General features: G+C 45.3%; 3 protein-coding genes across 4 annotated transcripts in view; all 3 read right to left on the reverse strand.

Moving 5' to 3' along the window:
• LOC128408915 (uncharacterized) overlaps positions 1-14,405 on the reverse strand; it is a 269,287-nt gene that overhangs the window by 90,245 nt on the left and 164,637 nt on the right. The window lies entirely within an intron of this gene.
• Positions 3,737-4,681, reverse strand: LOC128408938 (olfactory receptor 2G3-like). The gene has a single exon (XM_053379017.1). The coding sequence runs from the start codon at positions 4,679-4,681 to the stop codon at positions 3,737-3,739; it is 945 nt and encodes a 314-aa protein (XP_053234992.1).
• On the reverse strand, positions 11,661-12,629 carry LOC128408939 (olfactory receptor 2G3-like). Its single transcript, XM_053379018.1, has one exon. The coding sequence runs from the start codon at positions 12,627-12,629 to the stop codon at positions 11,688-11,690; it is 942 nt and encodes a 313-aa protein (XP_053234993.1). The 3' UTR covers positions 11,661-11,687.

A 14,405-nucleotide genomic window follows, 5' to 3' on the forward strand; every position in this document is an offset into this window, starting at 1 on the left:
CCTCAAACTGGGGGAGCGGGGAGGGGGGAGAAACATGGCAGATGAAAGTCAAGGCACTTACAAATGGCTTGTTTTGTTGAGCCTTCATCCTGCTTTATTTGCAGGGAGATTAGACCATGTTGGCTATTTAGTGAGCATTCATCCTGATTTGTTTGCCGGGAGGTCAGATGATGCTGTGTCAAAGCAAGTGTTAACCCACACTTCCCCATTTGCCTTTCCAAATCTGTCAGATGATGATGTGGTTGCTTGAGAGCAAACAGGCAAGACTCCGACCTGCCTTTTCCAGGCTTTATTCTTAGTGCAAAATATTTACAGTGAAGAGCGTCACAAGTTCATATCTGGCTCAGTTGCTAGCAGAATCTGGGAGTGGTCCGTCCTTGTACCTCCCCCAGCATAACAGTCGCTTGATCCCCAACCTTCTCCTCCCCTCCCTGCGCCGAAACCTACTGCACAGAGTGGGCACTGGCAAAGGGGTGCTTCCCTTCTCTCCAGCTTGCTCAGGGTCAGTGTTGAGGCTCTCCCTAGCACCCCCTGGTCCCACCACCTCCTCCCCGCTGGAGGTGGGGCTTTCCTCCTCACCAGAGGAGGAACTGCTTCGCAAGACTTTTGGAGGTTCCCTATAACACAACTGCCCTTCAACCTCTCGCGTCTGGGCTGATGGCAGTTCCCTGACAAAATCCATTCTGGGTCTTCCTTCTGGACTCTGGAGCAAATTAGTGGGGAGATGAAAGGGAGGGGAGTTTTGTTGCGCAAGCGGAAATCCTTGCACAAACGGAACAGGGTGGTTGGCGACAACCCCACAGAGTTCCCTAAACGCAACACATTGCAGTTGTAACTATGGTGCTGCTTCCAGATGGATGCTTACCAAGGGATTGGTGCTTCTCATCTATGCAAAAATATTTTTGAAGTGTAAAGGTAAAGGGACCCCTGACCATTAGGTCCAGTCGTGACCAACTCTGAGGTTGTGGCGCTCATCTTGCTTTATTGGCCGAGGGAGCCGGCGTACAGCTTCCGGGTCATGTGGCCAGCATGACTAAGCCGCTTCTGGCGAACTAGAGCAGCGCACAGAAATGCCCTTTACCTTCCCACCGGAGTGGTACCTATTTATCTACTTGCACTTTGACGTGCTTTCGAACTGCTAGGTTGGCAGGAGCAGGGACTGAACAACGGGAGCTCACCCCGTCGCGGGGATTCGAACCGCCAGCCTTCTGATCGGCAAGTCCTAGGCTCTGTGGTTTAACCCACAGCGCCACTCGCGTCCCTTTTTTTTGAAGTGTAGATGCCATCAAAACACCAGTCCAGGAGAACTGCAAGTCCAGTTACAGAGGTTCAGCTGAGGCTGTTGCCACCTTGTGGCAGAATGCTAATGACTGCTGGTTGTCAGGGGCAGGACTGAGGAGTAATGGTGGGGGCGGAGCCCCTTCTCCTGAACCTTCCCAAGGGCAGGAAGACAGTATTGATTTAGAACAGTGGTTTGCAGAGGGGCATAGTCCAGAGGGATAAAGCTGGGAAATACTGGGTGAGCAACAGCTAGAAGAGGAAACACCAGGAGAGAGAGCTGGCAGATTAAGTGTCCTTGGAAAGCACTCCTGACCCGTCCCGACCCCTTTGCCTAAGACTAGACAGCCGTTGAGAGTGATAGAACAGAGAACTCAGCTGCAACAAGCTCAGATTACCTGATGTAGGAGTGACGTAGATTAAGGGGGACGGAGGGGGTGAACTTGTACTGGGAGCAATGCCATTTCTAGAGAGATATGCATTCCTTTGTCTCTCACTGTGATTATTAAAGAAACTAACTGGTAAGAATGCTCCTTTCATTTGATCTGCTTATTTACTGCCACTGGGGGAGAGATCCGATTCCCCGAAGCCTGACACTGGTATATGAGGAGCATCTAGGAGCCTTCCAGAACGGCGGCCTTTTGCAGGTGTATCCTGCAACTTGTCCACACGATAATGTGGTTGCTTTGATACTTGAGAGATTTTAGGACCCACCCTGAGAACATGAGAAAAAGCCTCTAGTCCAGCATCCCATTCTCACAGCGGCCACCCAGATGTCCCACAAGCAGGGACTCAAGCACAAGAGCACTCCACCTCCTGCAGCTTCCATGAAATGGCATTCAGAAGCATTACTGCCTCTGAACTTTGAGCCAGAGTGTAGCTGTCATGGCCAGCAGCCATTGATCGCCTTCTTGGGGCTGTAATTTGCTTTAAACTGTGTTCTGTCTCCTAGTTTTGGTGCATGTAGAAGAGTATTCCTCCCCCTCCTTTTCTCTCCTCTCTTTTCCCATATACAGTCATACCTCATGTTACGTTTGCTTCAGGTTGCGCGTTTTCAGGTTGCGTCCCACGGTGACCCGGAAGTACCAGGAAGGGTTACTTCCGGGTTTCAACACTTGTGCATGTGCAGACACGTAAAATGACATCACGCGCATGCACAGAAATGGCGGATCATGACCCACACATGCGAAGGTGCGGGTTGCGTTCTTTTCAGGTTGCAAACAGGCCTCCGGAATAGATCCCGTTCGCAACCAGAGGTACCACTGTACTCCCCCTGCATACTCCTAATGTAAAGTACAGCAGTTTTGTTCTTCCTTTACCCAGCTACCCTAAGTTTCTCTCTCAGTGAATTGCAACTCCTATTCAAAGAAACACCTCATATTAATATCTCCCAGATTATGTTAAGCAGAGGCAGCAGCTAAAATTGAACTCAAGTTGGTTTCGGATCATTCCTCTGTTGATGCTCGATGGACAGAATGGAATTTACACTGAGGAGAAATACCGTATTTTTTGCACCATAACACTCACTTTTTTCCTCCTAAAAAGTAAAGGGAAATGTCTGTGCGTGTTATGGAGGGAATGCCTACGGGTTGCATGCCTACGGACTTTCCTCCTCTAAAAACTATGTGCGTGTTATGGTCAGGTGCGTGTTATAGAGCGAAAAATACGGTAACTTGTCATTTTGACCTTGCTATAGTGGATAAAAGAGAAGCTAGACAACAGATTCAGAGGGAAATACACGAATATTTCAGACTTGATTGTGGATCGGTAGATGATCTACAACTCTGTATATTGTGGAGTGCTTTTAAAGCAGGGATACATAGGATTATTGTAGTTGCAGGGGGGAAAGAAGAAACACAAGGGGGAGAGAAAGGGTTGGGAAAAGAGATTATGGATTTGGAAGCACAACACAGATGGGACCATCTTCCCTCTATTTATTATCAACTATTAGTCACCAGGGCTAGAGTTGATCTGCTTGACACAATCAAAGCTGAGAAATCTATGTGGCACGAACTGGTTGGATGCAGAGAAATGGTGGTGGGGAACCAGCTGGGGAACCAGCAAGAGAATAAGGATCGGGTCCCAGGGAGTGGTGGTGAGACAATGATAAGTGGACAGAGGAGAAGACTGGGAGGAGGAAGTATCAGAAGCTGAAGAGGTAACAGGGCTTAGTGAGCAGGGGCAATAAATGCTGGGAATGCCAAGTTGAGAATTTGGAGATCTTTGGGTTTGGGGTAATCACATGGGTAGAGGACTGCTGACCTCAAGTCCAGCTTGTTGCCTTCCAACAAACATATGGTTGCCTCATAGAACTTCCTAGAAGGACTTTAATCGCAATACACAATCCAGCCTAATTCATTGGATTCAACTATGGGTGGTACAAAATAAATAGGAATCGACAAGGAATCTTTATTTTTAAAAAGAAAAATAGCAGAACCTCTTAACGAAGCCGGGTGCGTTAATTCCGCTTCATTACTCTTCTCAGAGCTTTGTGTACCTCTTTGTTCCTCAGCGTATAGATTAGTGGATTAAACATGGTGACAACAAATGTATAGAAAAGGGAAACCATCTTGCCCTGATCCCGGGAGTAGTTGGATGGGGGCTGGAGGTAACTGAAAATGGCCGTCCCATAAAACAAGGACACCACGATTAAGTGGGAGGCACAGGTGTTGAAGGCCTTTTGCCTGCCCTCCGCTGAGCGGATTGCCAGCGCAGCAACTACAATGTAGCCGTATGAGACCATAATGAGTCCTAGTGGTACTACAAGGAACACTACACTGGAAGCAAAGAGCACAGCCTCATTGAGAGAGGTGTCAACACAGGCCAACTTGATTAAGGCTGGCACCTCGCAGAAAAAGTGATCCACCCGGTTTTGTCCACACCGCGGGAGGCGAAGAGTCATCACCGTCTCCACCACTGAGGTTGTTAAGCCACTAATCCAGGAAACGGCAGCCATTTTGAAGCATAGGGATTGGCTCATAATGGCACCGTAGCGCAGCGGGTGGCAAATGGCAGCATAGCGGTCATAGGCCATGAAAGCCAAAAGAATACATTCTGTGGAGCCCAGAGCAAGGAAGATGTAGAGCTGGGCCACACAGGCACCATAACTGATGGTCTTGCTTTTCCTCCAGAAGTTCACCAGCATCTGAGGGCCCACACTGGTGGTGAAGCAAAGATCAAGGACAGAGAGATTAGTGAGGAAGAAATACATGGGGGTGTGGAGGTGGGGGTCCAGCCATGACACCACAATGATGGTTGTGTTGCCTAGCAGGGTCATCGTGTAGCAGATCAGGACAAGACCAAAGAGAAACATCTCCAAGTGTGGGCGGTCAGCCATTCCCAATAACACAAATTCTGCTTGGAAGCTGTGGTTACCTTCTTCCCATACTGCTCCCCTGAACATTATCTGGAATAAGATGCAAAAACAGTAACAAAAGACCATTTCAAAATGGAAACTGGTATGAGCAGCTGACACAAGAGCCATAGTGACACATTTCTAAGACCGAGGACTCAATAACAGTATGAATACGATCCAGGAATCACACACATGAGGAAAGAACACATGCTACACTTGATTCGTACAGGGGTGAGGAACCTTTAGCCCTCCTGACATTCCTGAACCACAGCCTCCATCAGTCCTGAAAGCATAGCCAATGAATAGCAAGGGATGATGGGAGTTGTCTTTTAGAAACATCTTGAATCCCACATGTTCTGGTTCAGTTTCTACACAAAGGACCAATTTAGGAAGGTGGTGCTTGGAGAGGCTACTGCTCAGTTCACCCCACCTTGCTATAGCAATGTTTGAGAAAAACAACCCGACACGCAGCTCTCCAGAGGTTCTGTATGTCTTCTGTTAGGTCTACGTACCCTGCTCTTCATTGTCTTAACAGTTTTCACTTGGCTGGGATGTGCCCTTGAACTCTACTGGGTGGAAACTAGACACATATAAAAAAAATTGCGAAAATGCTTTTTTTTAAAAAAAAAGTTTTGAAAAATATATGGAATTTGCCATAGCTCACCATCGCCATCTAGAGTCGCATTTGTATAATGCACTTTAAAGGTAAAGGTAAAGGGACCCCTGACCATTAGGTCCAGTCGTGGCCGACTCTGGGGTTGCGGTACTCATCTCGCTTTATTGGCCAAGGGAGCCAGCGTACAGCTTCCGGGTCATGTGGCCAGCATGACTAACCCGCTTCTGGCGAACCAGAGCAGCACACGGAAACGCCGTTTACCTTCCCGCCTATTTATCTACTTGCACTTTGACGTGCTTTTGAACTGCTAGATTTGCAGGAGCAGGGACCGAGCAACGGGAGCTCACCCTGTTGCGGGGATTCGAACCACCAACCTTCTGATCGGCAAGTCCTAGGCTCTGTGGTTTAACCCACAGCGCCACCCGCGTCCATAATGCACTTTACAACACCCTTAAAATGTTTTATTTGCAGCTGTATAGCTGAGTCCCTCTTGCTACTTGCTTGCCTGGATGGAGGCATTTGCTCTGATCCAGCAGGGCTGTTACTATGTTCTAATGTGGTTACTCCAGCTTTTTTAGGACAGTGATAGCCAACATGGCACCCTCCAGATGTGATTCGACTCCAACTCCCACAACCGCCAGCCAGCAGGGCCAATAGTCAAGGATGATGGAAGTTGTAGAACTAGTGCAATATCATTGGTTTCATTTTTTATATATATATGGTGTTAATTGTTTGGTCTAATGTGCAACTGTTGTAAAACTATCTAACAGCAATATATAAATATATAGATTTCATAAAGAAATAAATATGTGCTAAATAGTGCTTTTTTAAAACGCACCAGAGAAGTTTAGTTAGTACAAAATGAAGCAGTGTTGACAGGAATCCAGGAACTGTGAGTTAGGCACACCTGTTTTAAATAGAGGAAGGAAGGAAGGAAGGAAGGAAGGAAGGAAGGAAGGAAATAAATAGTAAAACACTGTTTGGCTCTGAACTGGACATCTTGGGGTCAGATTACAAAGCTTACTAAAAAAGACAATGTATTGTGTTAAAGTAAAGAATAAAAATTCCCAGTTAAAATCTATTAGAATGAAATAAACTACCCGTGATCATACGCTAATATATGAACATACGATCACCCACATTTTAAATAGTGTAATAGTATTCTGGTTTCCAGACCTCAGAAAGAACATAGACTTCAAAGAGGTAAAAAAGAAGAAGACAAAATATAGAAACTTAAAATGATCCCACACTGAAGTCTTTTCCTACTAAAAAGATCTTTAAAAAATGGGTTCCTTTTAGTTTAGGAAAGCTTAAGAGATTATTAATGTATTAGCTGCAAACTCAAGTAACAGAAATTAGCTGCAAACTCAAGTAACAGAAACACAAAGGTGCTTTTGTTTGTTTGTTTAAAGGGAAACTTCAGAAGGGAGCATTTTGCAATAAAGATGCTCAATCAGTGTTCCACCTGAAACTTCAAAATCCCCTCTCCAGAGGCTTTTCTCTTGTTCATTTCCAGGCAGGAGGAACAGCGGAAGAAATGCAGCTGGGCTAAGATACTACAAGACCACCTAGCCTCAAAAAACCTGGCAACAGAGATCTTTGCATTACCTGGAATTAAAAGACTGCTATTGGATTTATAAACAGGATAACGAGCAAGACCTATCTTTAACCCATATCTCAAAAATTTCCTATTGGTACCACTTTCTGAAATCTAGCCATAGGTAAAGGTAAAGGGACCCTGACTGTTAGGTCCAGTCGTGACCGACTCTGGGGTTGCGGCGCTCATCTCGCTTTACTGGCCGAGGGAGCTGGCGTACAGCTTCCAGGTCATGTGGCCAGCAGGACTAAGCCACTTCTGGCGAACCAGAGCAGCGCATGGAAACGCTGTTTAACTTCCCGCCGGAACGGTACCTATTTATCTACTTGCACTTTGACGTGCTTTCAAACTGCTAGGTTGGCAGGAGCTGGGACAGAGCAACAGGAGCTCACCCCATCGCGGGGATTCGATCCGCCAACCTTCTGATCAGCAAGTCCTAGGCTCTTACCTTTGTCTCCCTGAGAACAGCATTTACAGCCCTCCGTTTTCAAACAATGCCCACCTCAGTCTTAGATGGAAGATATAGGAATGTCCCAATGCATCTAAGCTTTTGTATTTGCGGGTCAGGCGAAGTAGAAGATCTCCCCCATTGTCAGCCCGATCCAAACCCCAGAAAGAGATTTTTCGAACAGCTGCTGGCTCGCTACAGGGACCCCTGAAGTAAAAATATGCCGGCTCTTATCTGACTGTCATCTGCGTGTCTCATATAAAACAGCCTTATTTGCTAAAGCCGCTAAAAGTATTCATGCTAGTTTCATTAAAGACAGTGCTGTAGACTGTGCAGGGGATTCATTAATCTGATTTATTGCAAATACAGTGGTACCTTGGTTTGCGAGCAGCCTAGTTTAAGACCATTTTGGATTACGACCAATTGAAACTCAGAAGTGCGCGTCCCGGTTTGTGAACTTTTTTTTGGATTACGACCCTTTTTTTGGGGTTACGGTTTTTTTGGTTTACAAACAATTTTGGTGGGATTCCGAACAACTTTTTTTTTGAGGCCCCATTGGCGAAAGCGTGCCTTGGGTTACGACCTGTTTTGGTTTACAAACGGACCTCCGGAACGGATTATGGTCATAAACCAAGGTACCGCTGTATATACATTCCGGATCTCTTTTAACAGGTTTTATTTTTATTCTATTTGTTGGATCTGTAATTGGATTGTAATGTCTTTTAGCTAAATACAATAAAGTGTTGTTGTTGTTGTTCATTTCCAGGCATATGCCTCAAAAATATGGGGGTGAGAAACTTTAGGGAGGGAGACAAAAAAAGCAAATAACTCACCAAAGTATTGTGAAAAGTGCTACAGTACATCCCATGAATTGAGAACATTGAATATGTAATCTCTGCTCTTCATTTTGTTTCATTTTATAGCTGTTCTTTTCTTCATTTCACATTCATCCATTCTATAATTTATGGCCCTTTTATTTCTCAAGTAGACACTCTTCACACTAACTCACCCCTCTCTCAGTAAGAAGCACACTCATTACGCCTAGGTCAGTTTTGCACACTGGCAAATGATCTCTATTTATTTAAAATGTATATACCCTGCCCTGCATTCTGAGATCTCTGGGCAGGGGACAATAAGACACAATCCGTTTGCGATAAAAAAGTAGCATAAACCATTAATCTCATGGAGTCGTCCATAGGTTGGCCTCTTGGTCTGCTATGAGGGTCTTTGATAGGGAAGCAGGTTCTTCAACCCTAGGCCCCTGAAACTCTTACAGGACTGACTGTGGATGGAGTTCTGTAGACCAGAGATGGGCCAATGTAGCCACGAGGAAGACAGGAAACTACCTTATACAAAGTTAGAGCATTAGTCCACCTTTCTCAGAACTATGCTGACGGGCAGCAACTGTCCATGACTGCAGACATGTTTTTGCCAAGCCCTTTCTGGAGATGGCAGGCAGAGCATGGAAGAGGAGTGGTGCAGTTGGAAAGGGAAGGCTTGTGAAGGTACATTCTTTCACCTTTGGTGGACATGCCCAAGGATTAAGGCTTTCTGGGAGATGATCTATAACGAAATGAAAAAGGTATTTAAATATACCTTTCTGAAGAAACCAGAGGCCTTCCTCCTGGGCATCGTCGGCCAATTGGTGCCAAAGAAGGATAGAACTTTCTTTATGTATGCTACAACAGCAGCAAGAATACTTATTGCAAAGTATTGGAAGACACAAGATCTACCCACACTGGAAGAATGGCAGATGAAGGTGATGGACTGTATGGAACTGGCGGAAATGACTGGCAGAATCCGAGACCAGGGAGAAGAGTCGGTGGAAGAAGATTGGAAGAAATTTAAAGACTATCTACAGAAATACTGCAAAATTAATGAATGTTAGAATGATGTTGGAATGAAGTTAAGTGGTTTTAGCAGCAATGTTATAAAGGTGTATGTAAAAATGGATTGTTAATAGATGTGAATTTAAAGTAATAATATATTAAGATAAAGGATTAAGATAAAAACAAAGAGGGAAAGGATTTGCTGAATTAACTAACTGAACTGGAATGCAAAAAAGGGAGGTGTGAGGAGGTCAGGGAAACAAGTAAATGAAAGACAAGATATGGAAAGACTGATTTGTTTTTAATTGTTATTCTACTTTTTCTGCTTTTTTTCTCTTTTTTTCTTTTTCTTATCTTTTTCGTATTATTGTAATTTTGTTTGAAACTTTAATAAATATTATCTTAAAAAAAAGGAAAGGGAAGGCTTGCAGGAGTTGATGGGAGTTGTTCAAAATGCTGGGGGGGGGCAGCTTTATACCTTTCTGTTCTGTCTGTGCAGAAGGAGCTGAAGCAGATGGAGGTTGAAAGTGAATAAACTTTGCAGAACTGGCAAAACTGACATATAAGTTATGGGACAAGGATAACTGTGACTTTAAGGATGAATGGGAACCCTTTACAAAGTATCTGAAGATGCAACAAAGCGAACTGGACTCCTTGGCAGGTTTTGAATAAACATTCACAAACTTTTTATTGATAATAATCAGCTAAATAGTTTGAGAATCTATACAACTTTGTAACATGCAGAAAACAGCATTCTTAGAGAAACCAAAGACTGGAACTGAGGGAAGTCGGGTGCTGGGGTGGGGGTGGGTGGGTTTGGGGGGGAGAGAAAAAATGGGGGGGACAAGGATGATATGTTTTTGGATAATATGTCGTGTTATAATTTTGAATAATTTTTTTTTAAAAAAGTGAATAAACAAAAAGTCTTTAAAAAGCAGAGAGAGCATTAACATTTTTTGGGTGCCAAGGGGAGGGGGTAAAGGGACAAAACAGGAGACAGGTGGAGGCAGCGGAACACAATGGCATAGGTTTGGAATCGGCTACATCATGTTTAATGTAAAGGATGGGGGTGGGGAGGAAAGGATTCCCCCCCTTCAATGCTTACCTTGGTTAGTCTGCCTAATTCAGCCTTGACTCTTCTGGCTTAGCATCATCTCTCATAGTATCTGCATAAATCTGGACATATACATGGGCCCCCTGGCATGGTTGCTCTAACTCGAAAGGGGCCTGGTGGGGTCAGGGGTGCTGATTTTATGATTCCTTCCTGAAGGAGGACGAAGCTGCCTCCCCACTTTTCAGCAGCTCTCCGATGGAGTCCCAGAAGGACCAGAGCTCAGACTGAATAATTAGGGGAAAGCTACATCTTACACTGCAGCAATGAGCAAGGAAGCCTCAGAGATCCGTCCTCCTCCTCCTCCTCCTCTTCCTCCGCACAATTTCCTCAGGAGAGGGTGCCTTGCACCAGAGAAGGGATGGGAGGGAAAGGACTACTTCACCCCTTAAGGAAAAGGGAGGAAGAATGTCTCTGCCGTCTTTGAACCAACAAGCAATGTGGACACTTAGAAAGTTGCTTGAAGAAATTTATTTTATTGCTTATTAATATTCAGAGTAGTCCAAATTGCTGTTTGGAAATGTGGAGAGGTGTAGCAGTTAGAGAACAGGATTTGGTCCAAGGGAACATCTGGGTTCATGTCAGCACTCAGTCACAAAATTCACTAGGACAAAGGTTTTTGACCTTTTTGACTTCCCCGCTCCCTTGAGCAACTACTACACCCCTGTGGGGCTCAGGAGCCCAGTTAGGTAACCCCTTGCCTGCAGAGCTGGCAGCCTCTCACCCTTTTTCAAACACCCTCCCTTGTGGAGGGCTCCCTCAGCCTCCTCTCCTCTCCCCTCTCTTTGGGAGTCGTATGGACAACCGCTGCTGCCGCCCCGGTTTCTGAGCTGCCCTCCCCCCCAAAGAGAGGCGCCTCCCAGAGGCATCATTCGCCAGGGTAGCTTGCACCCAGGGCTGCTGCAATAAACAGCTGTGCAAGCCTTTGAGAGGCAGAGAAGTGAGAGGGCATTAGAGGAGGGAGGGAAGGAAAGAGAGACAGAGGCCAATGTTGCCCACAGAACCTCTGACCATCATTCAAGACACCCCAGGGTGTCATGGCACACTGGTTGAAAACCATTGCACTAGGAGATGATTCACATCAGGGTTCCTTCCCCCTCTTCCATTACTTGTCTCCTTGCAATGCATACGACACAGTTCACCCCCCCCTTGTGTTGATCCTGCTACTAAGAGCCCTTCCAGTTATTTTCTATTGTTCTTCAACACGTTCCTGACACAATAATTGTGCGTTAGTGGCGGATTTATTGCTTTAGTTTGTTCTACGATGCCTCCTTGTTGCTGCCACATTAATAATTCTCATTATAGGCTAATTTGTTGGATTATTGTGTGGGTGATGACAAAAAAAGCAGCTTTGTGTAAGTTATTACTGTCATAGAAGTGGTTTTATTGAAGGACTTTTATTATTATTAAAATATATTGTGGAGCCTCTGAATGAAGTTGGGAGATGTTGGGCTTAAGTTCTCTTCATCAGTCTTCTTAGAGCTTTGTGCACCTCTTTGTTCCTCAGGGTATAAATGAGTGGATTGAGCATAGTGGTGACAAATGTATAGAAAAGGGAGGCCATCTTGGTCTGGTCATGGGCACTGTTGGACGGGGGCTGGAGGTAGGTGAAAATGGTTGTCCCAAAAAAGAGGGACACCACAATCAAATGGGAGGCACAGGTGTTTAAAGCCTTTCGCTTGCCCTCAGCTGAGCGGATTGCCAGCGTGGCAACTGCAATGTAGCCGTAGGAGACCATAATGAGGCCTAGTGGTACTACAAGGAACACTACGCTGGAAGCAAAGAGCACAGCCTCATTGACTGAGGTGTCAACACAGGCCAACTTGATTAAGGCTGGCACCTCGCAGAAAAAGTGATCCACCCGGTTTTGTCCACACCGCGGGAGGCGAAGAGTCATCACCATCTCCACCAGTGAGGTGGTAAGGCCACTAACCCAGGAGACGGCAGCCATTTTGAAGCATAGGGATTGGCTCATAAGGGCACCATAGCGCAGCGGGTGGCAAATGGCCGCATAGCGGTCGTAGGCCATGACAACCAAAAGAATACATTCTGTGGAGCCCAGAGCAAGGAAGATGTAGAGCTGGGCCACACAGGCACCGTAACTGATGGTCTTGCTTTTCCGCCAGAAGTTTAAAAGCATCTGGGGGCCCACACTGGTGGTGATGCAAAGATCAAGGACAGAGAGATTAGTGAGGAAGAAATACATGGGGGTGTGGAGGTGGGGGTCCAGCCGCGACACCACAATGATGGTTGTGTTGCCCAGCAGGGCCATCATGTAGCAGGGCAGGAGAATTGCAAAGAGCAACATCAAGCGTGGACGGTCAGCCACTCCCAATAAAATGAATTCTCCTTGGTAACTGTGGTTACCTTCTTCCCATACTGCTTTCCTGTACATTATCTGGAAAAAGGAAAACAAGGAAAACAGTGAAACACAAGTTCAAAATTGAGCTAGTATAAACAGCTGACAGAAGAAGATTAGTGGTATCGTTCTAAGACTATGATCACCCAAGATTCCTATACAGTGGTACCTCAGGTTACATACGCTTCAGGTTACAGACGCTTCAGGTTACAGACTCCACTAACCCAGAAATAGTGCTTCAGGTTAAGAACTTTGCTTTAGTATGAGAACAGAAATCGTGCTCCGGTGGCGTGGCAGCAGCGGGAGGCCCCATTATCTAAAGTGGTGCTTCAGGTTAAGAACAGCTTCAGGTTAAGAACGAACCTCTGGAAGGAATTAAATACTTAACCCGAGGTACCACTGTACTTGAAAAGAAAATAGATCTCCACATTCTATTCTAGGGTTGCGTTTTTGGCAATGTTGTTGAGCTTTGTTCGACATTTTTGAGCTATTTTTTTAAAAAATATATTTTATTAAGGGTTTATTAAGGGTTTTACAGTGTAAGTGTAATGCCTCGTATTTTTTTCTTCCATGTAACATTTTTACAAATCCGTTTCATTTGATGAGGCATTAGGGAGAGAAGAAAAAAGAAAGAAAAAAGAAAGGGGGGTGGAGGGAGGGGAGATGGATGGGGGTGGGGTCGGGTAGCGGTGTTTCTATTATGCTTAATGTATGTAGAGTTTGGTGTCAGCGTGCTTGTGTTGTTCACTTGTGTTCCTTTGGTGGTGAGAGAGGTTGGGGTTGGCCTAGGGTGTGATTGTTTGTTTGTGATTGGCTGTGTTGATCTTTGTTTTCGTGTGTGAGTGAGGTGGGTGGGTGTTTTGGATCAGGTTAGCCATATTGATTTGTATGCTGTTGGTGGATTATTGTCGTTGTCCTGTTGGGCTGTGTATGTGATAAAGGGGATCCATACCGGGGTGAAGGTGTCTTCTTCTGTTTGTCCCCGTGTCAGTTTCAGTTTATTAGTTAATTTTTCTAGTAGGGCTGTTTCCCATACTATTTGGTACCATTGGTCCATGCTTACTCCTGACAGGTCTCTCCAGTGTCTGGTTATGGTGTTTCTGGCTGCTGAAAGTAGGTGGGTTATGAGCTATTTTTAAGGGAAATCGGCAAAAACAACACTGCTGACATGTGTTTCCCAAACATTTTGCCCAGATACTACTTCTGATTGAAGGATTCTGTGTATGTCTGGGAAATTTCAACGTAAGGCAACCCTACCATATTCCATGTCCAAGCTCTAGTAAGTGCCACCTCTGTCAAACGACTGCTGAATCTATGAATATGAACCAGAAACCATGTGTACAACAAGAAAACATTCTTATTTCCACATGGCTTAACTGTGGTCCTCTAGCCGTTGCCAAGCTACAGCTCCTGTTAGCCCCTGCAAGCGTGGCCTATAGTTATGGGTGATGTGAGCTTTAGTTCAGCAACATCTGCAGGGCCAATGATTCCTCTGCTTTAATACATCACACCTTGCTATATTAATGCGTGGGGAGAAACCTAACATATGAAAAGCAAAGCTTACATTTGCTGTTCCACCCACTTTTGCCCTTGGCCCCTCCCACTGATGAGTGGTCCTCAGAAGGTTGCCAGAAGGAATATGTCTTTGGGTGAAAGTCTTCCCCACCCCAGAACTGAGCAGTCACAAAGAATGGGGCGAAATTTTCACTTCTCATGGCACTGGATGATATGCTTCCCCCACTTTTTATTGTATTGGTTTCCTTAACATCCAGCCTCATTTAGAGGTCTGATGACCCACGAAGCCAACTCGTT

The sequence above is a fragment of the Podarcis raffonei genome, chromosome 2, assembly GCF_027172205.1.
Source record: "Podarcis raffonei isolate rPodRaf1 chromosome 2, rPodRaf1.pri, whole genome shotgun sequence".
Taxonomy (NCBI): domain Eukaryota; kingdom Metazoa; phylum Chordata; class Lepidosauria; order Squamata; family Lacertidae; genus Podarcis; species Podarcis raffonei.

Coding starts and splice junctions, on each gene's coding strand:
- LOC128408939 (XM_053379018.1), bottom strand. CDS start 12,629: ATGTACAGGAAAGCAGTATGGGAAGAAGGTAACCACAGTTACCAAGGA.
- LOC128408938 (XM_053379017.1), bottom strand. CDS start 4,681: ATGTTCAGGGGAGCAGTATGGGAAGAAGGTAACCACAGCTTCCAAGCA.